Source organism: Podarcis erhardii, assembly GCF_964252035.2.
Source record: "Podarcis erhardii genome assembly, chromosome: 13".
NCBI lineage: Eukaryota > Metazoa > Chordata > Lepidosauria > Squamata > Lacertidae > Podarcis > Podarcis erhardii.
In genome coordinates this window covers 19,611,923-19,637,276 of record NC_138502.1, presented here as the reverse complement: position 1 = coordinate 19,637,276, position 25,354 = coordinate 19,611,923, and the positions used below count along the sequence as shown (strand labels likewise).

The window sequence follows — 25,354 nt, the reverse complement described above, 5'->3', positions numbered from 1 at the left end:
GTACAGTAGTGCTAGTAGTAGCAGTTGCAGTAGTAGTAATGGTGTAGTAGTAGTAGTAGTTGTGTAGTGTAGTAGTAGTAAAGGTAAAGGTACCCCTGACCGTTACGTCCAGTCACGGATGACTCTGAAGTTGCAGCGCTCATCTCGCTCTATAGGCCAAGGGAGTCAGAATTTTGTCCGCAGACAGCTTCCGGGTCATGTGGCCAGCATGACTAAACCGTTTCTGGCGAACCAGAGCAGTGCACGGAAACACTGTTTACCTTCCCGCTGGAGCGGTACCTATTTATCTACTTGCACTTGACGTGCTTTCGAAATGCTAGGTGGGCAGGAGCTGGGACCAAACAACAGGAGCTCACTCTGTCACGGGGATTCGAACCAGGACTTTCTGATCGGCGAGCCCTAGGCTCTGTGGTTTGGACCACAGCGCCACCCATGTGTCCCTAGTAGTAGTAATAGTAATAATAATAGAATTGTTAGAACCAAAGACTAAGGTACTATCAAGAATGTATAACTTGCTGTTAAAATGGAATACACAAGACGAAATGGTTAAATCGGCTATGATAAAGTGGGCACAGGACATTGGGCATAACATTATGTTTGAGGACTGGGAAAGGTTGTGGACCACTGGGCTGAACTTCACTGCATGTAATGCTCTGAAGGAAAATGTAATGAAAATGATATATAGATGGTACATGACCCCAGTTAAACTTGCCAAAATATACCATTCGTCTGATAATAAATGTTGGAAATGTAAAGAAAGTGAAGGAACATTCTTTCACCTCTGGTGGACTTGCCCTAAAGTGAAGGCCTTCTGGGAAATGATATATAATGAGTTGAAAAAGGTATTTAAGTATACCTTCACTAAGAAACCAGAGGCCTTCCTTCTGGGTATTGTCGGTCAGAAGGTGCTAAAGAAGGACCGAACATTTTTTATGTATGCAACAACGGCAGCAAGGATACTCATCGCTAAGAACTGGAAAACGCAAGATCTACCCACACTGGAAGAATGGCAGATGCAGCTGATGGACTATATGCAACTGGCCGAGATGACTGGCAGAATCCGAGACCTGGGAGAAGAGAGGGTTGAAGAAGACTGGAAGAAATTTAAGATTTATTTACAAAAATATTGTAATTTGGTTGAATGTTAAGAAGGATGCTAGATCATAAATAATTGTCCACCACTAAATTAGATTTGAATTCGATGATAAGTGAGACTAAGGAAAATATAAACCTTTTGGAGAATTGCTAGATTATACTTAAATGAGCGGATATAAGATTGTAAACAAGATGATAATTTGCTTGAAAAAACGTTTTAACGATGCAAGTGGGAGCGGGAGACGTGAGGGAGTCCAAAGAAGTGATGAAATTATGTTATGATATAAGTAATGTTGTTTATTATTTATGCATTTGTATTCAAAAATTTTAATAAATATTTATAAAAAATAAAAATAAAAAATAGTAATAATAATAATCTAGACTCCTCATGAAAACTGATGTAACACTGGTTTAGCTAACACAGCTTCCTTAAAATCAACCTGGGAACTGTTTCTCAATGAGAGTACTGAATGCCTGAGAATTGTAGGAAATTTGATTTAGCTTGCCTTTTAATGAAAAGCTACCTAACTGGCACTTCTTGGACCAATACGCAAACCAAAACACAGCTGTCCTTTGAAACTGTGTGATGCAATTCGCCAGCCAAACTGTGTGTGCAAAAATGCTTATGTTGAGGGAAATGCACATAAAATGCATATATTAATTAAAATAACAGACAAATGTGTGTTATTAGGGGGGAATTGCGCTGTGTGTGTGTGTGTGTGTGCCAAAACCACATACAAAAATATGCTAATTAGGAGAAATTCATCCTAAAAATGCTGATAAATTTTGATGAGTTTGGGATTTTTTAATTGCTAATTGTTGCAGAAATGTGGGGATTTGAATTTGAGACTGGGAAAATGAGAAACAGAGAAACCAGAACTGACAGGTTCACTCATCCATATATGGGAGCCATGACATTTAAATCAGTATGAATGTGGCTTAAGTGTGTTGAGAGGGCTCCTCCAGAATGCCCCTTTATTGAGCATTCATCATAATTCATGTGGGGCATTTATCCATCATCCCATACTTTTCAGTTCATTTCCGGTCACTTTCCTAATTGCAAAAAAAATCAAGTTTTCAAGGAAAAAAGAGATTATATGACATATTTGCATAGTGCTAACTAGCATTAATATCATTTATTTATTTTATTAACTTTCATTTGTTTCCCTTTAAAAAAGCCTTGTTTGAAGTTGGTGCCAGCCTGACAGTTTTGCTTGTTTTGAATGTACAGGTCCTGTTCCTTTTATTTTGTAAGAAACAAAAATCTGCCCTAATTCCCTTATGGGGAACACAAGAGCCCTTATAGAGTCCTTTGTAGGTTCTCCATCAGTTGGAGAAAATAAGAGAGGCCAACCAGAGAATATTGGGAAGCAAAGCAGCTCGTAAGCCTGATCTTTATTGAACTGTTGCAACAGGGTGCTCCCCTCACACGCAGGAAAGGAGGAGGACCCAGAACAAAAGTGTGCCCGCCCTTATATAGACATTTTAAGTTGCCCACCCTGGAGTCCAGGACCATCCACAGAAACATCATACATACATCACAGAAGGGGGCAGCCCAAAACTACACCCCCCCCCGATACATCATACCTACATCACAGAAGAGGCGGTCTACAACAGAAATCTGAGTGCGTTGTTTATCTCTTGTCTGGCAGGTTACCTATTAATGGTCACTTGATTGGATTACCTGGGTAGCTTGGCCAGTCTTTTGTAATGATAAATACGGAGGAACTGAGCCAGGTCACAGGCTCACCCTATTCATACACAGAAATACCCTTAAGACAGGATTTGTGAACAAAAAGAAAATGGGGAGGCTTTTCCATTTTCCTCCGACCTATCAGAGAAATATTTGAGGTCAATATATATATAGGACCTTAAATTTTTTATTTCAATTTTAATCATTTTTATTGTGCTGTGTTTAGTGGCTTCAGTCACTGTTACTCTGTGCTAGATAGACTATTTGAGTCCAAGACCTTTAAAAAAGTTAGGTTTCTCCAGCTAGTTGGGGGGCGTGGGGGAGTTTGGGGGGGTGGGGGGTTGTAAATGGAGAAATTAACAGAGTGCCTTGTGGCACCTGAAAAGATAACCAAATTATTTTTAACAGCATAAGCTTTTATGGGGTCCATTTAATCAAATGGTCTGTAGTCCAGTGATGAAAGCTTATTATGCCATAATACATTTGTTAAGTCTTCAAGATGCCACCAGACATTCCTTTGTAGGGTGAGCTGCAGCAGACCCACAGGCCTGTCCCTCTGGAAATGGTTACAAAGGAAGAAACTGCACGCCTGTGTCTGAACAAAATGAAGCGTGATCTCCATGGGAGGATGATAAAACTCCACCCTGAACGAATTTCCTGTGAGCAGCTTTGAAAAATCTCAGACGTGAATAATAATAATAATAATAATAATAATAATTATTATTATTATTATTATTATTATTATTATTATTATTATTATTTCTAATGCGTAGGGGTTTTATTTCGAAATACGCTTTCCTAGATTAGAGAAAAGTGGGGTCATCCCCCAAAAAAACCACTTTGGACACTGGTTCGGCTCCTATAAATCCACGACAAGAAGAAAATGACCATAAACTGGAGGAACATGCATCTGATTTGCGCGTTGATGAGCGGCGGGGGCGAGAGCTGGTCGTCCGAAGCGCGCAAAGGGTTAATGCCCTGGCGCCCACGTGGGGAGGGAGGAAGAGGAGGAGGCGCCTTCCTGCTCCGCCTTTGGGGGGGGGAGGAGGGGGCACGGAAGAGAGAGAGAGGTTCGGGGTTGCAACACCCCCAAGTAGCCGCATCTGGTGCAAGGGGGCGGGAGAGGGAAGACCGGCTCTCCTCGCCGAAGGGTGAGTTGCAGCGGCCGGCCTCCCCATTTTGCAAAGCCACGTGCAAAGCGGGGACGGGGGTGGGGGAGGAGAGGGCGGAGGGTGGGCTGGATTTGGAGGGGGGCGCTTTTCCTGCTCCCCCAAAATCCTAGGTAGATGTCACCGATTGGAAGGAGGGGTTGGTTGCTGGGAGCGCAGGGGAGAGCGAGCGGGGAGCGCAACATGAGCCATCGCTTTGCCCCTCCCACCCCCAGCCACATCAAAGAGGCAAAATGGCTGCATTCCCCTTGTCTCGGTTTCGGGGTGGCGGGGGGGGGGCGAGTCTAGTGGGAGGGCTGGCAAATGCACCAGGGCCTCTCTCTGCCGCGATGGGGTGGAGAGGCAGGGGGAGCTGTGCGTAAGGGCGAAGGGATGGGCTCGGGGGCGGGGGAAAGGCCGGGCAATGAATGGTCAAGGTCCTTCTTTTTTGTTCTTGGGAAGGGTGGTGGTCGCAGGGAGGTGGCCTTTTTCAGCCACATGGGGGGGGGGGAGAGACCCTTCTCCTGGGAGAGGGGAAGGGGTTAATCAGGGGAGGGCTAGGCAGAAATGTTTCTGGTAGGAGAAAGAGGACAGGAAGCTAAGATGTGGGTGGCTGGTGGAGGGGGGAGAGGTGGAAAGTTGAGCCATCTGGGAAGGAAGGAGGTTTACAGTTAGAAAGATGGAGGTGGGGGGCTGTGTCTCTGCATCTGATGGTGGGGAGCGGAGTGCACCCCACTTTGTATAGGGGGTGTGGGTGCCTTACCCTGGTCTTTGGGAAGAGGTGGGTGCTTCCTGTTTAGTGGAAGCAACCTAACAAAAATGACAAGGAGGCTGAATCACCACTTCAGCTCCCCTTCCCCCTTTTGGTGTTAGCACAGTAATCCTTTTGCCAATTAATTAATTAACAGATCAATCAAGTGCTTCTCCCTAATAGTGAACAAATAATTGAATGTCTGGTCTAAGTCCTTCTGTTAAAGTGAGCAGGGAGGTGGTAGTAGATCAACTATGTTCTCACCATTAGTAAACATGCTCATTTCCCCCAAGCGGCCCTGGCTCCTCCCCTCGCTGCCCCCCCCCCCCAGTCTGTGGCTTCCGTGGCATTAGTGTTCATTAGTCAGTGGCCCAGACATGCAGGGACTGCTTGGATGACTTGCAGTGCAGTTTGGGAATCTTTTGGGCATAGAGTTAACTCTAAATGTTTGTGCTTCAAGTCTGCTATTATAACTCCCAGGTGAAAAGTCTTTGAAGCTAATTTTGATTCTTCCCAGTGGTTCCAATACTTTGACTCATTTCTTAAAGTCTGCTGTGAAGATTTGTTGGTGTGAATTTTGCAGTTGATACCCATTGGAAGGATGAGTGTCTATTTCTGTTTTTAAGATTGAAATCCCTTTATGTAGAAATTTGTATGTCCAAATGTGCATATGAAAGGTGCTCCTTTTGTAACATGTACTTTGTTTTCCAAAAGATTATTAGTGCTGGTCTTGCTCCTGTTCAAGTTTTGAAATTTTTAGGGGGGGCGGGCAGATTTGGAATCATCTAGATCAGACACATCCAACTTCCAAGAGACTGCGATCTACTCCCACTATAAATAAACTGGCAGTGATCTACCTATTGGATTGGCCAGAGTTGTTGAGTTTTTTTTGGGGGGGTAGATCGCTCAGGATCACGCAGTCAACCATGGTCGACCACAGACAACCCTTGGTTGCCCGGTAGATCTCGATCAACCGGTTGAACATGCATGATCTAGGTGAATCTTTTTAAAGAAATATTGAGGGAAGGGAATCTCCAGTGTTGAATATAGAGTTACTTTAATTGAAAGGGTGCATATGCCACCATACCAATTTTGGAGTACAAAAAACCCGCTTTATCAAATTAATAATCACTTGAAGTTGGCCGTGTGAGGTTTGATCAAAATATGTTGATGAACAGTGTTCGAAATTAGCCAGGCACCAGGCACATTTTGCTATTGGCCACTTGCAACACAATCAGAATGAATTTCAGGAACCAAGATGCTTTTTCTGTGCAGCCTGTGCAAGAGCAGCCAACAGTGTTATAGTTAATTGTATCTTGTCCTGACTTACCCCACCCCACTGCCCTGCTCACGGTTGTGAATAATATTCTTATGTTATGAATGGTCCCTGTCACCACTGAGAAAAAGAATTAGGAAAAGGGCAATATATATGTGGACTGTCACTGGATAAAACGACTTTTCTTCTTTAAGTTCTCAGAGTTCTTAACCTAACTCAAGGTTTTCATCTGAACTAGCCAGATGTTTAACTGATAATCACATTCAGACAGTCATTTGAAAAAAAATAAGACTTTAGATCCATCTTGCCCCAAAATGGCAAGTAGACATTCTCTTTTGATGGCTGTAGCCTTGGTTTAAGGAGCCATTTGGCGCCTAGCTTATACACCTGAGGATGAACAATACTTTTTCAACACTGGTGGGGGTAGGGGAAAGAAAGATTGCATTTGTTAAAATGAAAAAGTATGGTGAGAGGGTGGGAACATTTCCTAGTACTTGTCCTTTAGCTAATTGTAAATGTGGAAAGTTTCCATTTTTGTTGCTTTTTTGGAAGTTAGAATTTGGTACATAGTCATCTGTAAGCACAATGTATCGATTGCTAGTATAAAGTTCCTACATTTCTGTACAACTTACTGTTGCTGCTTACATTTGCTTAGTTTATTGAGCTGTGAGACTGACCACATGCAGAGGTGCGTCATAGTTAATAGGAGGGAATATTTGTGAATATTCTTAATGCTGAAGGATGATGGAGGTGTTTGTATTTGAGGTAGTTACCAAATGTCAACAGGTGTCACCATCCTAAGGGGAGTAGAAGTGTGTGTGGTGGGGGGGAGAGTTCATCCGTGGCCTCATTTGCTTGTAACACTAAGCCAAACCATGGCTAAACATGAATGAATGAGTGTGCAGGTACTTGGAGGAGAAATAGTGGCCATGTCTCTCTTCCAGTGGTCCTCCTCCTCCTGCACTATACAGAGCTAAGCCATGGTTTGGCTTAGTGTTACAATAAACCCCAGTTCCCCCAGACCAGGCTTTCTCAAACTCGCCCTCCAGATGTTTTTGGCCTGCAACTCCCATGATCCCTAGCTAGCAGGACCAGTGGTCAGGGATGATGGGAATTGTAGTCTCAAAACATCTGGAGGACTGAGTTTGAGGAAGCCTGCTCCAGACTAACCATGGGCCAGTAAGCCAATAACAGACCTTTGGCTACAGCTTTTTGGAGCAAGACAAACCATGAGCCCTAGGTTTGGACGTAATGTTAAGTCACACCAAATGGGGTCTGTGTGATCATATGTGACCGAGGACTTAAAACAGAACTGCAAAGAAATTTTGCATAATTTTGAAAATCTGGGGAAATCACCTGAGGTCAAACCCAGTACTCTGAAATTTTAATGTTTAATGGAGTGCAGACATTCCAGCCACTGTGCTATATTGGCTTAATAAGTGGCCTTGGTAAATTATTATCATTCTTTGTACCACCCTATCAGCACTGAGTATGGCACTGTACAAACAAATGGGAATTTGAGCCTCTGAAAAGGAGAGAGAGAGAGAGAGAGAGAGAGAGAGAGAGAGAGAGAGAGAGAGAAGCAGCAGCAGCAGAGCCATGAAGTCTGCTGCTTTCATTGGGCAAGTAGCTAAATGGCAAAAGAATGGCACTTCCTGGCCTTGCTATAGCCTCTAGAGTGCTGCACTGTATTTCCAAGCTGGGAAAATACATTGTGTTGTGTTGCAGTAGATGTACTTGCCGTTCTCTTATCCATCTGGCCAGAAGACACAGAACCTGATCTACACGTTCAGGAAAACAGACCCTTCGAAGGCTGTCCCGTTGTGGAATGCTGGGGGTGGAGGTGTTGCATGTTTGAATGTGCACCGTAATAAGAAATTCCCTAGGAACAGAACAGAGAAGGCTGGGCTATAATAACTCTTCTGTCTAGAATTCCAGTATCCAGGGACATGGTGTTTTTGGCCTTGGGGAATCACTCCATAGTATGATTTCCTACCTGCCTCTTGAAGAGTTGCAGTATGTGGGCTGGGTGAAGATTCTAAATGTGCAGGATGGCTCAGAGTGAGAGAGCCATGAGTGAAGCAGAGAGACAGTGGCTGTGTATCTCTCTTCTGGAATCAAACTGGAAGGAGATTTTACTGATGGCCATCCTAACAATTTCTCCCTGGGCTTTTTGCAGTGGAGTTAGGGGTGGCTGTGTAAGGAAGATGTTCCTCAACACCGGCTGTTTCCCCCCTCAACTTCCCCCCTTCCTCTGTCCCCCCCCTTTTTAATGGACTGCAATGTTTCATTCATGAATCAGTTTCATTAATCAGTTATATGTTTTGAAGTAGCCCGCATTAGTGAAGTGGCAGATTATTATTATTATATGCAGAACTATATAAATACAAAAACTGGGCAGATGGTACCTTCTTAGAAGAGGTGTTCCCTCTTCCCTCACACACAGAAGGGAATGTTTTACCTGAGATGGCCCCCCCTCTGGCATGTGCATTGCATCACCTAAAAACAAAAGTATTTTGTCTTTCTTCAGAACTCTTGCTGTTATTCATATAACCAATACAGGAAAATGACTTTCAATTGATTAAATGGCTCAGGTTTCTTAAAACTGGGTGATCGCCTTCCTTTTTTTCTTCCCCCACCCACTTTCAGGGAGACAACGCCCCTGTAAACACTTCCTAGTTTCCCACCATGTTTGCGTGTGAGACTTGGGGCCTCGGTGGCCAGACCTCCGTCTACAACTGGGAGAAGTCGGTCTACCTTTTGGAAGACAAAATGGAGCCCGAGCAGGGATCGGGAGAGCTGGATCTCCATTTTAAAGTGCTGCTTGAGCAGGGGGTCTATCCAGAAATCACAATCGAGGAGGAGGAGGAAGAAGAGGAGGAGGAGCCAGAAGCAGAGGCGGAAGTCGTGGTGGAAGCGGAAGGAGAGGAAGAGCAGGAGGAGGAAGAGGAAGAAGTAGAGGGAGAAGAGGAGGAGGAGGAAGAAGAAGAAGAGGAAGAGGATGAGGAAGAGGAAGAGGAAGAAGGAGGAGAGGAGGAAGAAGATGAGGATGAGGAGAATCCAACGGGGCCTGTACGAGAGGCTGTGGGAGCAGAGGAAGGAGATGACTCCCTACTTGTGGTGTGCACTGGGACTGTGGAGGAACTTCTGGGCTTGGAAGTGCCACCTGCTGCTGAGCCTGAGGCCCTAGAAGAAGCCCCACAACCTCAGCGCTGGGAAGTCCAGTGGGAGGAGGTGTCTCAGGCCCCACGAGCTCCACCTCCTGCAACTGTGCAGCCGCCGCCACCACCAACGCAAGATGCTTCCCCAGCGACTGAGGCAGCACCCATAAACATTGAGTCAGGGGCCTTCTCTACTACAGCATTAGAGCCAGCAGAGAACCCTGCCTCCTCCCCATGGACAGCTCCATACGCAGAGGAGAGCCAGCAAGAAACCCAGCCCAGTACCCCAGGCAACGCAGACCGAGGGAGCATCGGGAAGACACGGACGTCCACCTCGGGAGTGGGTGGCTTCACCCTAGAGACGGCCCGCCGGCGTTTCCGGCAGTTCTGCTACCAAGAGACGGAGGGGCCGCGGAAGGCTTGCGGTCAGCTCTGGGAGCTTTGCAACCACTGGCTGAAGCCGAAGAACCGCACCAAGGAGCAGATTCTGGACGTCCTGATCCTGGAGCAGTTCCTGGCGGTCCTCCCTCCGGGGATTCGGAGCCGCGTGTGGGAATGCAGCCCGGACACTTGCGCACGGGCCGTGGCCCTGGCAGAGGAGTTCCTGTCGAAGCAGCAAGAGGCAGAGAGAGCAGAAGAGGAGGTGAGATGGTTTTCGTCCCCCACCCCCTTTCTCATCCCATACGCCACCCCCAAGGACAATCTTGTGGCTTGTGGATGGGACAAGTTTCTTTGTGAGGGCTGACCTGCTGAGATAGGCCCATAACTATGGCGGAGATGGGAAGGAAATGGCGGTGGGGTGCTAGCAACAGATGGGGGGCAGGTGTGATGGGCATATTTTGTCCTTGGGGTATGGGCTGCCTTTACAATGTTGTTATTGCTGTGGCTAATGGTTATTTTGTTTATTTATAGAAAAAGATTTATATAGCACTTGATAAGAAAAACCTCAGCAGTTTGCATAAGATAATATATCTGTTTAAAGATGACATATTTGTTTTACAGCTAAGGCTCTCAAAATCGTGTACAATCAGCCTCGCAAACATTTTAAAAAAGATATAAATAGTATAAAACTACTTAAAACAACAACAACAACAACAATTTTATTATTTGTACCCTGCCTATCTGAACGGGTTGCCCAAGCTACTCTGTGTGGCTTCCAGCGAATATAAAAACATAATAAAACATTAAACATTAAAAACTTTCTTATAAAGGGCTGCCTTCAGATGTCTTCTAAAAGTTGTATAGTATTTATTTCCTTGACATCTGATGGGATGGCATTCCGCAGAGCAGATGCCACCACCAAGAAGGCCGTCTGCCTGTCTTCCTTTAACTTCACGTCTCACAGTGAGGGAACCACCAGAAGGCCCTCGGAGCTGGACCTCAGTGTTTGGGCTGAAAGCTCCTGTAATAAAACAATCAAACAATGGGAGTATGTATTTTGTGCTAAGTCCCCAAAGCACAGCAAAGTCCCCAAAGCTTTAATTTACTTCTGGAATGCCAGGAGGGAGGAAGGAGTAAAACATTTAGCCTGTGGAAGGGCGTTTTGGAGCAGTCACCAAAAAACCTCTGCCTTGTGGGTAAACTAGTTTAGTTTCTGGATAATTTGGACCCATCGGCAGCATTTTGTCAGCTGAACTTAATACTTTGGATAGGTTCATACAGGATGAGGCCCTGATAATGCCCAGGATCCAGGCCTTCAGATTCGAAGTCTGTAATTCTATATTCACCTTATGAAAGATCACAGGGCAGTGACCTGAAAATGAGCTTTTTCAACCATTGCCCCTGCATTGGGGAATATCCTTCCCTCTGCCATTTGTGAGGCATCACCTGTCGTCTGCTTCAGGTGTCTTGTAAAGAAGATGTGCCTTTTTTGCTCAGGCTTTCTCTGACCCATCGGATTGGATCTTCCTATGACCAAATTCCTGTTCTTATAATACTACAGTTTTACAGCTTTTTATGTTGCATCTTTCTTTTTTGGATACTTTTTTTTAATGTTTTGTATTTGCATACTGCCTAGAGATTTTTAAATATTAAGCAGTTTAGAAATGCTTATAAATAAATTTAGGGAGCCCTATTCGAATTCAGTGAGGTTGAGCAGACACGTTTAGCGGGTGTGGGGAACCTCCAGGCCACTGGCCAATGAGGCCATTTCCTCCCACCTGGGTGATGTCAGCTGATAGGCAGGGGGCATGGTTCGATCCTGCTGTTTTCTCCAGCATATTCTCTGCAGGGAATGCACAGGTGAAGCAGACCCCTCCCTTCACCCCATAGGTCAGCTTTGACAGGTGGGGGAGACCACACGCCTATCAGTCGCTTGACGTCCTCATGATGCCCCCTGCCACAGTTGCCCCAATCCTGTTGTATAGGATTGCACAGTAAAATTGCCAAGGCAGTGGCTTCTTCCAAATTAGCTGCATGAAAACATGGAGCCAAGTTTTTGAAATGAGCCGAAACACTTGGTAATTGAAACAGAGCCATAACTTGGTTGCTTTACCTTCTGCCCTTTGGTGTAATTAAAGTGTGGAGATAGTTTGGGACGTAGGAAACTGTTATGCACCGTGGCCAGAATATTTGTCACTGTAGCCCAGTATTGTCACCTCCGACTTAGCAGAGGCTCTCTGGGGTCTCAGGTGACAGGTCTCTTCTCCATCACCTGCTATGAGGTTTGGGTTTTTTTCAATCAAGATGCCAGGGAGCTCTTCCACTAAGCTTTTCATTGCTATTATTATTATTATTATTATTATTATTATTATTATTATTATGCTTTTTTTTTAATGCTCTGTTTTCATTATTTCACATAACACACGATATGTTCTATATTTTCTGCCTTGGCTGGTGCAGTTGTCGAATTTTTAGCCTTCTCAGAACTAGTCGTTACAGAGGAGTCATGTCCACCTCCAATAACAGCAGCCCTCGTGTCTTGTTTCTCTACTTCTCCTGATACTGCCTAGCAATACAAAATGGCAGACATGACGTCACGTTGTTCCAAGTCTTCCCACTCGCCCCTAAGTAGCAGCCAGCAAAGTGGAACCAGAACAGGCCAAATTCAAACAGTGTTGATGTCACAACACAAGCCTTCTGTGGACATTACATTATATTAGGCATTGCAGAGGATGGAGATGTTTTGTAGGGAGAGGGACTGCTGCTTTCTGAGGCACCCAGCGGGTGTGTTCCTTAACAGCAGAGTAATCGCAAATAACTGGGATTCCAGGAGTATGGAATCAAGGTCAAAGGGTGTGAATGGCAGCACTATGTTTGTCCTGCTCTTGTTAACATAAAATGCGGCTGTCTTCTGCCTCCCTCCTTAGTGTCCCTCCCCCATTTGGCTATGCAGGGCAGATTACCTTAAGGAGTGGTGACTTTTGGGGCTATTTTTCCAGGGAATTCCCCCCCTCCCCATTTTGCAAGTTGATTTGTAAACAATGAATGGGTGCCAGTTGCAAATAAATATTTGCAAGCATGGCTGTTTAGAAGGTTTTTTAAAATATATATATATATATAAAGCTTTGTTTACCAAACACAAGTCAAATAAACATGCTAAATTAGATTGCTCTCTAGGGTATCAGGAAATTTTCTGATGCAAACTGGAAATTCTCCAGCACAAATTGCCCTAATTTACAAAGGAAGATATCCCCCCTGTTTTAAATTTTCTGGAAAATCCGTGTTGCTGGGTGACACTAAAGAGAACAAATTGTCAATAGTTTTGTTTATTTTTATAGTTTTCCAGCTTGAGCTTTGTGCGTGAGGCACCAAAATACATTGAATCATCTCTGAAGTCTCACGTCTCTTTATTCCTTCCTCTGGCCATTAAGACTCCTCTTATTTTCAGGACCTCAAGGCAGCCTCTACAAACCCAGCTCTCAATTCAGAGCTGTGCCTCTTATCTCTTATTCCCAGCTTTCCCTCTTCAGTCCTCCTGGTCTCCTACAAACACTGTTACGGCTGCCTACAAACCCCAGAGGACTTTTGCACCTGCCGCTTGCAGCGGATCCACCGAAATCCACACAAAGGCTTTTGGGAGTTGTAGTCCTGCAGCCCAGAAACAAAGGGTTTCCTCCTAGTAGCTGGCCATCTGCCATTCTCTACAAGCCAACACTGTGGGCAAGATGTCTACTCTCCCAGGCAGAGGCATATTGGGGGGAATGAAAAGAGCTGTTTGCTAAGGGAGGCCCCCCCCCCCCCCGTTGCAGTCAGGAATTGTGACTCTGCCTCAGAAATGATGGATTTGCACCAGTCAATTTGTGTGATTTGACAGAAGGGCACAACTGGCATAATTCTTTCTGTGTGTGCAGGTTTCCTGCAGGAAATCAAGAAGGCAGATGGAGAGCACACAATAGGCAGAGTTTTGCCTTCCAATTCTTAGGATATGAAGCAAAGAAGCCCCAGCCTTTTCCTCTACCCTTCCAGAGTTCTGGAATCTGCATGGCAATGAAATGCAGAATATGGACTTTAACATAGCATCTGTTAGCCCTAGCAAAAATTCCAGGATCTCAATTCTGGCTTGTTCTTTGTGTTCTCTGTGTGTATATTTATCGTGCTAATATTATTTTGTGAGCCACCTTGAGGGCGATGTATCGCGTTCAACTCTAGGCTAAGGAATATTGGTTCATGGAGTGGCTGTCCTATTGTCTCTAAAAACCATCCTAATGAAGCTGCCTTGGCGCATCCTAGAAGAGCACTTATAAAATCTACATTTCCAAAAGAGCTCATAAGGGTGGAATTGCAGCCAAGCTATGCTATCAGCGGAATCACATGTTACAATTTGCTGGGTTGTTAATCTTTAGACTGCTGGTAGGGGAATTCATATCTGAGTGAAATGCCTACTCCCAAATTTCCTGCTCTTCTCTGTACATTATTATTATTATTATTATTATTATTATTATTATTAAAATTTGTATACCACCCTTCATCTATAGATCTCAGGGCAGTTCACAGCACAAAAATACAAGATAAAAGCACAAATAATCTGGGGTATCCCCCTGCTTGCAGTGTAAAATAGAGTTCTGCTTTTCGTGCAGCTCTTAATGAATCAAGGCAGAACTAAAGACATTATTAAAGCCAAACCGTAGTACATGGGATGGGAGCTGGATTTAGTTGATTTCCTTCCCCCCCTCCAAAACAATTAATATTACAGTCGTACCTTGGTTTTTCAAACAGCTTAGTTCTTGAACCTTTTGGCTCCCGAATGCCGCAAACCCGGAAGTGACTGTTCTAGTTTGTAAACTATTTTTGGAGGCCGAACGTCCGACGGGGCTTCCGCAGCTTCTGATGGTTTGCTGGAGCTTCCTGAAGCCAATCGGAAGCCGCACTTTGGTTTTTGAACGTTTTGCAAGTCGAATGGACTTCCGGAACAGATTCCATTTGACTTCTAAGGTATGACTGTACTAATCTATTAATCACTTTCTAAACAACCATCTCAAGGTGATATACACTACAGATTATTAAAAATGGTGAATTGAAAACCATACAAAATAGACACTTGTGGCAAAGACCCACTTAGCCAGCTGGGAAAGCCCGTCAGAACAAAGATGTCTTCAGCTGTTTCTGGAAAGTGCCGCTAGTGAGCACCTGTCTTACCTGGACAGGAATGCTATTCCACAGAACAGAGGCAGCCATGCTAAAAGCCTTACTTTTTTGTCCATTCGTTTGTTTAGCTAGTTTAACATTAAACAGTCTTTGATCGATCTTTTTGTCGAATGTGTCTCTCTGCTTATTTCAGGATTCAGACCTATTTGAGGAGGTGGTTGTGAATTTCCCCGATGATGACCAAGCCTTGTCAGATGCCGAGCAGGGAGATGCATGCATGGAGGCCGAGCAGAGGGGCGATGTGGATATCTGTTTGCTGGGTAAGAATCCTTTCTTCCTTGTGCTTAGCTCAGGCTTCCTCAGCCTCGACCCTCCAGATGTTTTGAGACTACAATTCCCATCATCCCTGACCACTGCTCCTGCTTGCTAGGGATCATGGGAGTTGTAGGCCAAAAACATCTTGAGGAAGCCTGGCTTAGCTCCTTGACCTACTTCTCTTCGGTACACAAATGCCTTTATCTATTATGTATGCCAAGGGTGTTGTTGAACTGCAGCTCCCATCATACCTCACTATTCAGTATACCTGACTGCTGACCTTGCTGGCTGGGGTTAATGGGAGTTCACAACTTCTTGAAAGCCACAAACTCCCCACCCTTGAGCTAAACATTTATTCTCACCCTACTTTCAAGGTTAGGGTGATGGCTAGCATCACACCCAGATGGTTGAGATTATCCTATGGGACTATGGCTTGGATTATCAGACGTAAGTCTCCTCCCTCCTTCCTTTGTGAGTTTAATTTCACTCTCTAGTTTCATACAAACCACTTTGCTGTGTCACCCAAATCATCCAAACCAGTTTGTGCAAACCATTGGGCTGCTGCCTGCCAGAACTGGAAACTGTAGTTTGAAGTGAGTTTCTGGTTCAAGCAGGTTTGTTGTTAGACCTTCCTACTTGATCTAGGTCTTCGGGCCTTAACTGAACTCCAGTAAAGTTTTTTTAGTAGCCCACAGACCTTCAAATTCCAAAAACAAATATATGATTCTATACAACTGGTAGAAAAGAAACACAAAAGATACGAGAAAGCATGCTAACAGTACACTTTTCAGTGCTAGATGTTTAAACAAACGTCAACATTGAAAGCAGGACCCCACAGCAATTCTTGGAAAGCTGCATATGGATCTCTATAGCTTTTGCACATTTTGCAACTGGTTCAGTTCTATGAGGCTGTGTATCTACAACCAGAAAGATTGTATTATATAACACTTGAAGACCTTTCTGGGAAGGAAACAGCCTAGGGACAAATAAGTCTGGGTCTTTTTGTTTCTGTAAAAATGACAGTAGTAACACGTGTAGTATACTTTCTACTTGAAAGTGAGAGCCAGTGTGGTGTAGTGGTTAAGAGCGGTAGACTCGTAACCTGGTGAACTGGTTCGCGTCTCCGCTCCTCCACATGCAGCTGCTGGGTGACCTTGGGCTAGTCACACTTCTCTGAAGTCTCTCAGCCCCACTCACCTCACAGAGTGTTTGTTGTGGGGGAGGAAGGGAAAGGAGAATGTTAGCCGCTTTGAGACTCCTTAGGGTAGTGATAAAGCGGGATATCAAATCCAGACTCTTCTCTACTTTTCACGGCCATACAGACGAACACAGTTCTCAAGGTCCCTTGCTTCAGGTGCATTAGAGATCCTCTCCAGTTGTCAGTCTGTACTGTAGACCTGTTTCAATGAATTTCTTTTGTAGTTCTGGGGCACTTGTGGGATGGAGTTAAACGTATCCAGATGAAGGCATATCAGTACTCTGTCTAAAACATCCTGTTCTACTGTGTGACGGAGGGCATGTCACAGTCGGACCTGACTCGTTTCTTTCCCTGCACAGGTTCTTCTGACACCGAAGCAACGTGGGATTCTTCAGCCGATGAAGGAGGCTCAGGTGGGTCTTGCAGGTGGCAAGCAGCATCTTAGAAGATGCATTTTCTAATGTTGGAGAGAGAAGGGGAAACGTCTCTTCCAAGGTGGTGCTTACTGTGAAAAACACACAAATCATGTTGAAGCAATTAGCATTATTTATCTATCCTCTTTTTTCCTCTTTTTTGTATGCTGACTTAATCCAGTTACAGGGCAATCTTATTCATGTTTGCTCTGAAGTAAATCCCGCTGTACAGTCGTACCTTGGTTTTCAAACACCTTGGTACGTGTACGTTTTGGCTCCCGAGCACCGCAAACCCGGAAGTAAATGTTCCGGTTTGCAAACGTTCTTTGGAACCCGAACATCCAACGTTGCTTCCGCGGCATCCGATTGAGTGCAGGAAGCCCCTGCAGCCAATTGGAAGCCGCGCCTTGGTTTTTGAATGTTCCGGAATGGATTACGAACCAAGGTGCGATGGTATTCGGTGGGACTTGCTGCTAGATAATAGTGAACAGAACTGCAGTGCTTAAACCTCTATCTAAAACACATGCATTGATCAACTATCGTTGCTTTAATTGAGTGACAGCTCTAGAATTCATACCTATGAAATTTGTGAATTTTCTCTTGCCTTCCCCACCACCACCACCACCCAAACCAGGTGCCAGGACTCCCAGCAGAGCAGACCCCCAGTTTGAATTTGGAGAAAGGCTCAACGGGATGGTGCAACACCTGAACCCAAAGCGGATCCGAGTGAGAGAGAAACGCCACCCCTGCATTGAGTGCGGGAAGCGGTTCCGGTGCCAATCCGAGCTGGCCTTGCACCAGAAAGTTCACACCAGGCCAAAGTCCTACCACTGTGCCGAGTGCGGGAAGCAGTTTGGCCGTTCCTCACACCTCACCAGGCACCAGAAGACGCACATGGGCGAGGAGTGCCACCTTTGCATGGAGTGCGGCAAGAGGTTCCGGTGGTCGACGGAGCTCGCCATCCACCAGAGGATCCATGCAGGCGAACAGCCGCACTACGCCGTGGACTCCGAGGCGCTGTTCCAGTGGCCGCCGGAATTCACGATGCACCAGGGCCTTTTCACAGGCGAGAAGACTCCTCCGGCTGCCGACTGTGCCAAGCCGCACACCGTCAAAAAGCCCCACCTCTGCCCCGAGTGCGGGAAAGGGTTCCGGTGGCCGTCGGAGCTGGCCACGCACCAGAAAACCCACAACAAAAACAAACACTACCTCTGCGCCGAGTGCGGGAAAGGGTTCCAGTGGCCGTCGGAGTTGGCGGCGCACCAGAGAATACACACCGGCGACAACTCCCCGCTGGCCGCCGACTGCAGGAACGGCAACGGCCAGCTGCCCCCTCTGAGCGCCTACCTGGGAGGCCACGTGCCCGAGAAGCGCCACGTCTGCGGGGAGTGCGGCAAGGCGTTCCGGTGGCCGTCCGAACTTGCCACGCACCAGAGAATCCACACGGGGGAGAAGCGCTATTTCTGCACCGAGTGCGGCAAAGGGTTCATCTGGCCATCGGAGCTGGCCGCCCACCAGCGAACCCACACCGAGAAGGAGTCCTACCAGTGCATGGAGTGTGGGAAGATATTCCATGACCTGTACGGGCTCACCAGGCACCAGAAGACCCACCTGGGGAGCAAGGTCTACCCCTGCGCCGAGTGCGGGAAAACGTTCACCCGGCAGTCTCACCTGACCCGCCACCGGATCACGCACACTGGGGAGAGGCCCTACCCATGCGTCGAGTGCGGGAAGAGGTTCGGCCGGCAGTCTCACTTGACGCGCCACCTGAGAATCCACACCGGGGAGAGACCGTACCAGTGTGGGGAGTGTGGGGTGAGGTTCCGGCGAAGGCACAGCATGATCTACCACCAGAGGATCCACTTGAGAGAGTCCAACGGGGGAGCGGACCTGCCAAACATGCCTGACATGGAGAACCTTGATGATGACCTCCAGAGCCCCATCCATGTAACAATCTGAAATTTGGATGCTAGGCGGTTAGGGGAGGAACCTTTAGATGGGTGAGTGGGACAATGCTCACAGGATCTGGCCGCCCGAGTCCTTTCCACACAGAGCTGAACGGAGAAAGGTTGCCACTCGGTGTGGCTGCCCCACCTGGTCAGAGACACAAGTGCCTCAGAGCTCCTTGTGGTGCAGCAGTGGACAGCCAGCCTTGTTGGATCACGTTGCAAAGGATTCTGGAACAGGGATGCCCACACCCCCATCTCTGATCATGTGCTACTTTTCTGTTGCCCGAAATTTGGGGGCAACTGTTTGGGACATTTGTGCGGCCAGGTTCGTCTCCGCTGCTCTAACTCTAGATTTTGCCCCCATGTAGCATTTACAGGGAGCACTTAAAACCTGTGGGGAGGTGGGGGGGGGGAGTCTCCCTTGCTACCTGCAGCAGCTAGAACACTACTGTCCATTTCCTGAATCATGTGACAGAAGCCTTCCTCCCTGCCTCTCCCTACTAGTTCTGTCCTCCTGTTTGACTGCTTTGCCACACACAGTGAGTTGAATCAGTGGGTCCACACCATGAGAGGACTGTGAAGGGTGACTTTGCATGCTGTGGAGCCAAAGGACGGCTTGGTGTCTGCGTGGCACAAGGCGCCTTTGCTTTCCGAGCGTTCCATGTGCAAAAGGGAGAGAATTTGGGCAAGCTCTGCTTCTCTGGTTGCAGCACTGCAACACTAGGGAAAACAGCACCTTCCCTGATTCCCCCACAGAGCCTGGTTCTGGATGAAATCTTGCAAATTCCCAATAACAGTTTCTCTTTCCTTCCAGCTTCCCCTCCCTTATGGAAAGAATCCGACTAATAAATCTGATTTAAGAGCCTGAAGCAGGAGTGATCCTTCCTTGTCATCAGCAGTACTTTTCCAGAGCTGGCCCAAGACACTTTGCTGCCTGAGGCAGGGGACAAGGCCTCCCATGCCAGTTAGGCTGGAGGTTGCATCTTGCTCCAGCACTGGCAACAGGACAGCATCCTGCATACCTGAGGGCAGCAAGTTAGCTTGGGCGTGTGGCACCAGCGCTGCCTGCTCCCCACCTCTCTTTATCCGCCACCTGAGGCAGTTGTGTCACGCTGCCTAACAGCAGGGCTGGCTGTGTAACTTTTCCCCTCCAGAGCACTTTTTGAGAGGCACTTCTATTTCCTCCTTCCCTTTCCTTCTTGGAAATCAAGGAGGCAAGGTTTCCTTCTTAGGGGAAGGGGGCTATTTTACAGCCTTATATAAGTGGCTGTTTTCAAGAGGTTTCAGCAGAAAACCAGTACAACCACCCTGGATTAAATGCTGGAGAGGAAGACAAAGGCATCTTGATCTATGTTAAATAGGGCTTTTACTCCTCAGTAAGTGCATTTGGGATTGCAGCCTAAGAAAGCAGATCTTTGGAGATGAACAGGGAGGAATTGGGGTGTACCCAGCCTTGCTGCCTTTTCTGAGCAGGGAGGGACATTTTGAGCTTGAACTTGGCTCTGCCTCACAAATAACCCCACAACGGTTGGAATCTAGGAGAAGACCCATGTCCCATTCTAGGCTTCAGATTCTCTTTGTTGACCCTTGGTGAAGGAAAGAGGAAAGTGTATTCCTGCCCTGGCGCACCCCTCCAATCCACCCCCACAAAAAAAACTTTAGCTGCATTTCTTCTTTTCCTCTTTTCGATCCACATTTGAGACTCTGAACCTCCTAAAGGAGCAAGAACGAACTCATTTTGGGAAATAACTTAAAAATAAATGGTTTCTACAAACGGCTTCTTGTGTGCAATTTTCTGTCTTGTGGAGAGAGCAGCATCAGGTTTTTTTCCACCTCAGAATCCAGACTTACAGTTAGCACAAGATTTCTTATAAAAATCACTAATAGGACTGAGCAGCAGGTAGGGAAATCTTTCAGCTAGAGGACTGCGTGCTGGTGGGGGTGAGCCAGAGTTAAAAGTGTGAAGAGCAATAAATATGAATTCTATCTTTGTACGGTCGGCTTGTTTCTGCCCTGGCACTCCCCTCTCTATCTTCAATCCAGGGAAGCAAGGAGCATTATCTGAGTTCAAGGAAACCTTCCAGCCAGGGCAAAAACACTTGAGGTTTCTGTTGGGCCTCAACACTAAGCGAAGGAACAAATTTCAACTGATTGACCATATTAGGTGTAAAGGTAAAGGGACCCCTGACCATTAGGTCCAGTCATTACGGCGCTCATCTCGCTTCATTGGCCGAGGGAACCGGCGTACAGCTTCTGGGTCATGTGGCCAGCATGACTAAGCCACTTCTGGCAAACGAGCGCAGCACACGGAAACGCCGTTTACCTTCCTGCCGGAGCAGTACCTATTTATCTACTTGCAGTTTTGACATGCTTTCAAACTGCTAGGTTGGCAGGAGCAGGGACCGAGCAACGGGAGCTCACCCCATCGCAGGGATTCAAACCGCTGACCTTCTGATCGGCAAGTCCTAGGCTCTGTGGTTTAACCCACAGCGCCACTAACTCCAGGAACTGGAGGCCATTAGCTTATGGCCCAAACAAGTGACCCTCTAGCCTAGCCCATGCTCCTGGCCCTCCACTTGGGTAGTTGTTGGCATGTGTCTGTCTCAAAAGACAATGGAGTGCCCCTCTAGGGGTGAAGTCAAACCAAGGTGGTAGCACTGAAGTGACCTCCTGGGGCGCAAGCCCTGGGCAGTGTGTATGGAGGTCCTGGGCTGCCCAGATGACAAGATCCCTCTCTTGGCCTTGCCGATATGCTCCAAAGGAAAGCAGAGCAATATGTTCGGCACCAGCTTGGCTGCAGGAGTTGCTGGAAGGAGGCGTACAAGGTGCCATCCTACCCTCGTTGGGACTCTACTTCAGATTTGTGTAGGGTCCACTCATTAGCCTTTTCTTCTCCCAAGGATATCCCGCAAGGCATCAGAGGTTTATGGTCTGAGTTGTCATCCTAGATGGGCTACCTTCCCAGGTTAACAAGCCCCGTCCGCACCTCAAATGAAGATCAGTAAACAATCCTAATAATAAACTTCTTATTATGTGTTATTTATAACATGCTTTCCTACTATAGTATTCAAAAAGCGTTCTACAGCAACTGAAACCACAAATCATAAGCAGCTCACAAAATCCTAAAAACACTAAATCTATCAAAGAAACCTGTATGGTCAATAGGAACGTGCTTAAAAAGGATTGTTTTTGCCTGGTGCCTAAAGCTGTACAGCATAATGAAGGTGCCAAGTGAACCTCCCTGGGGAGAGAATTCCATAAATGGGCAGCCACTGAGGAAAAAGCCCATGTCTTATGTTGCCACCCTCCAGACCTTTTGAGTTTCCTCACCAGGGACCAGAACTAGAGGACTTGCAAATAACTTTTGGCAACTTTGTATTCTGTATTAACAACATTCAGAAGTGACTCCTCCAAGTCTAATATTCTTAACCCATATCCATTTTTAATTAGAAATAAAACTGTTTATTGCAATAGCATTTTCTTGTGGGTATAGGTGCTTAGGATCACAGAAACAACAACAACAATTTATTTACATGCCACCCACCTGTCTGGGTTAGCCCAGGCACACAATATGACATCAAATATTATTAATATTAATTAATAGTATAATGTAAATATAATAAAAATTAATAGATATTATTTATAACAATAACATGTTTATTTAGCTTTTCAAACACATGCCTGCCTCTGCTGCTCACTGTTGTCAAGTTCTGGTCCACAAGGGGGAGCCAGTGGCTTCAAAACCCTTTTCTCCACATAATTTAGACTTCCTTCGAGTCTAGAACAAATGTTTTTAATATATTTAGTTTCGAAATATCTTCCCAGCCCTTCCTTCCAAATGAAAGGCCGAGCAGCTGTCAAAACAACCATAAACATGCAGCCAAACGTCAGGTAAAACGACACAAAGCTCAAAGCGAGGAACATTCCACACAATAAAAGCCAAACTGAACACGGAGATCTACACCCAAATCCTTGGCCTAAAAATGTCTGTTGGGAATAAGGATGTTTTATTTGTCTGTGCATGTGGACCTAGCATTTGCTGGCTTTGACTTGGGCTTGTCTTCTCAGGGGATGGCATTCCACAGCAGCTGTGTCACAACCGAGAAGGCCCCGCTGCTTCCCAACCTCATACATTTTTACTCGCCTGGTCAGAATAGGAGAATGTAAAACTATAATACTAGCCAAGACATTTTTCCTGTCAGTACAAACAAGAACAAACATAGCACAGGTGCCAGAGGTGGAATACTGGGCTGGAGCTGGGCAGTCCCACGCCTGCGACTAGGGGTAGGCAAATCTGTCAGTTTTGGTTACTCTCAATTTCACATTTTTCAAATCTTAAATTATTCACATTTCCACGCCACTGTGCAATTTTTTAAAAAAGAGTCTCTAGTAAAATTCATCAGCATCTTCACGTGAAATTTTCCTAATATACAGTTTTGCCCAATGTGCACACCTTTGACAGTTTTCCCTAATAAAATGTACTTTTGTATGTTATTTTCACTAATATACACAATAATGTGTTGAGTTTACTTTCATGTATGCATTTTTGAACAAATTGCATTGCTGGAGAACGGCGCTGCAAATTTCGGAGAAGTGCATTTTGAAGGATGGCTGTGTTTCGGATAGCATATTGTTTTGGAAAGTGCAAAAAAACCCCAACACGTTTCAAAAAAGCATGCAAAGTATTTTCTATGTAATCAAATGTCCCCTTAGCTGAGGAAGCTGCTAAAGAGATTATTCTAGCAGTCCTTGCAGAAGTGAATGTAAACTTTCTTTAATTCCTGCATCAAACGAAGATATATATGGGGGTCAACTCCCATCTCTTGTGAGTGCTCAATTAGTGCCAGTGCCTTCCATCAGGAGTTTGGGTGTAACCTTCGACACTTCCCTCTCTATGGAGGCACAGGTTGCAGCTAATGCAAAGGTGGCATTTTTTCACCTGTACCGTGCTAAGCAGCTGGTCCCTTACCTTTCTCACCCTGATCTAGCCACAGTGATCCATGCAACAGTCCCCTCCAGGCTCAATTATTGTAACTCACTCTATGCGGGACTGCTCTTGAAGCTGACCCAGAAACTCCAGTGGGTACAGAATGTCGCTGTGAGGGTCCTTACAGGGTCCTTGCCGTGGGACCACATTCATCCAGTGCTATGCCAGCTGCACCGGCTCCCGGTGGAGTACAGCGTCAGGTTTAAGGTGCTGGTTTTAAACTTTAAAGCCCTATACAGCCTAGGACCCTTGTACTTACAGGACTGCCTCTCCTGCTATGCCCCGCGGAGGACCTTAAGGTCCACAAATAATAATATCTTGGAGGTCCCGGATCTCAAGGAGGTTAAACTGGCCTCAACCAGGGTAAAGGCCTTTTCGGCTTTGGCCCCAGTCTGGTGGAACACTCTGTCACAGGAGACCAGGGCCCTGCGGGACTTGACATCCTTCTGCAGGGCCTGCAAGACAGAGCTGTTCCGTCTGGCCTTTGGTCCAGGTCCAGGCCCAGGCCCTTTTATTGGCTCATGTGGGTCCAACATGGATAGCTGGCCCTGATGAATACTTGAGGTTTCCAACCCCTATGGTTGTAATTCGTGGGCAGTCATTTAATTTTATCCTGATTCTTATATTTAAGCTGTACTTTAATCATTTGATTGTGTATTAATGTATTTGATATTTGATGTTAGCCACCTTTAGCCCGGTCTTGGTCAGGGAGGGCAGGGTATAAATAAAAATTTACTTACTACTTATTTACTAATTCAGAAGGAATTTTGAGGCAAGAGTTCAACGGTCTAAAAGTCCCTGAACTCCAGTGTGTGCTGTTTTTTGGCTGGTGGAATGAAGGCCTCAGGTTAAGGTGAATGACTGAGAAGTCAAGATAGGGCTCAACCTCACATAACTGCTGGCTACTGAATCATGGAAGATCAAATCACTTTTCATGCAAAGAGGGGGCAGTTTGTGGCTCCTTCCAGCCCAATCTCTGATGACCAGAGATGACAGTTCATATTTTTTTGTCAGCAAAAGTATAGGACGAGATTCACAGCAAAGTTCATTACAGCCTCCCACTCAGGGAACTGCATTGGTGACAAGGCCAATGTGCAACAAGGACACAGGGGTAGCCTATACACTCATGCTGGGGCCATGTCTGTCTCGTTACCACAGAGAACTAGGCAGTAGCCACAAGCACAGCTGTGGGAGCCCTGTGACACTGTCTGTTAAAGCACACACAAGCACATTCAGGAAAACAGTTGAGGACATCAGATCCACCATTCTTCATCCCAATGGACAGCAGAACTTGCTCAGTATCTAATCCACACTATTTTAGCTGCCAACCAGAAATTAAGTTAAATAAATCTTAAAATTAGTTAATATATTTCTCCCTGAGACACAAGATCATAGAATTGTAGAGTTGGAAGAAACCACGAGAGTCAGGTGCTCCAACCCCTGCAGTGCAGGAATCTTTTGCCCAATGTGGAGCTGGAACCCATGACCTTGAGATTGAGAGATGAAGGGTCTCAGGTTTTACTCAGATTCTACGTTCCCATTACAGTGGGACCTCGGGTTAAGAACTTAATTTGTTCCGGAGGTCCGTTCTAAACCTGAAACTGTTCTTAACCTGAGGTACCACTTTAGCTAATGGGGTCTCCTGCCGCCGCCGCACAATTTCTGTTCTCATTCTGAAGCAAAGTTCTTAACCCGAGGTACTATTTCTGGGTTAACGGAGTCTGTAACCTGAAGTGTCTGTAACCCGAGGTACCACTGTACACTGACTCGGGCGCACCCCCACACCTGGTGTTTGAAGCTGTGTACACAGGGCCGTCTTTAGCAGATGCAGTGCCGGGGTGC

General features: G+C 46.1%; 2 protein-coding genes across 2 annotated transcripts in view; both read left to right on the top strand.

The window, feature by feature from the left end:
- LOC309327718 (sulfotransferase 1A1-like) overlaps positions 1-25,354 on the top strand; it is a 137,409-nt gene that overhangs the window by 100,102 nt on the left and 11,953 nt on the right. The gene's annotated exons all lie outside the window — the stretch shown is intronic.
- LOC309327698 (uncharacterized protein) lies at positions 3,814-20,303 on the top strand. The gene is made up of 5 exons (XM_081837088.1): positions 3,814-3,939; positions 8,613-9,767; positions 14,844-14,970; positions 16,523-16,576; positions 17,211-20,303. The coding sequence occupies exons 2-5, from the start codon at positions 8,652-8,654 to the stop codon at positions 18,533-18,535; spliced, it is 2,622 nt and encodes an 873-aa protein (XP_081693214.1). The 5' UTR covers positions 3,814-3,939; positions 8,613-8,651; the 3' UTR covers positions 18,536-20,303.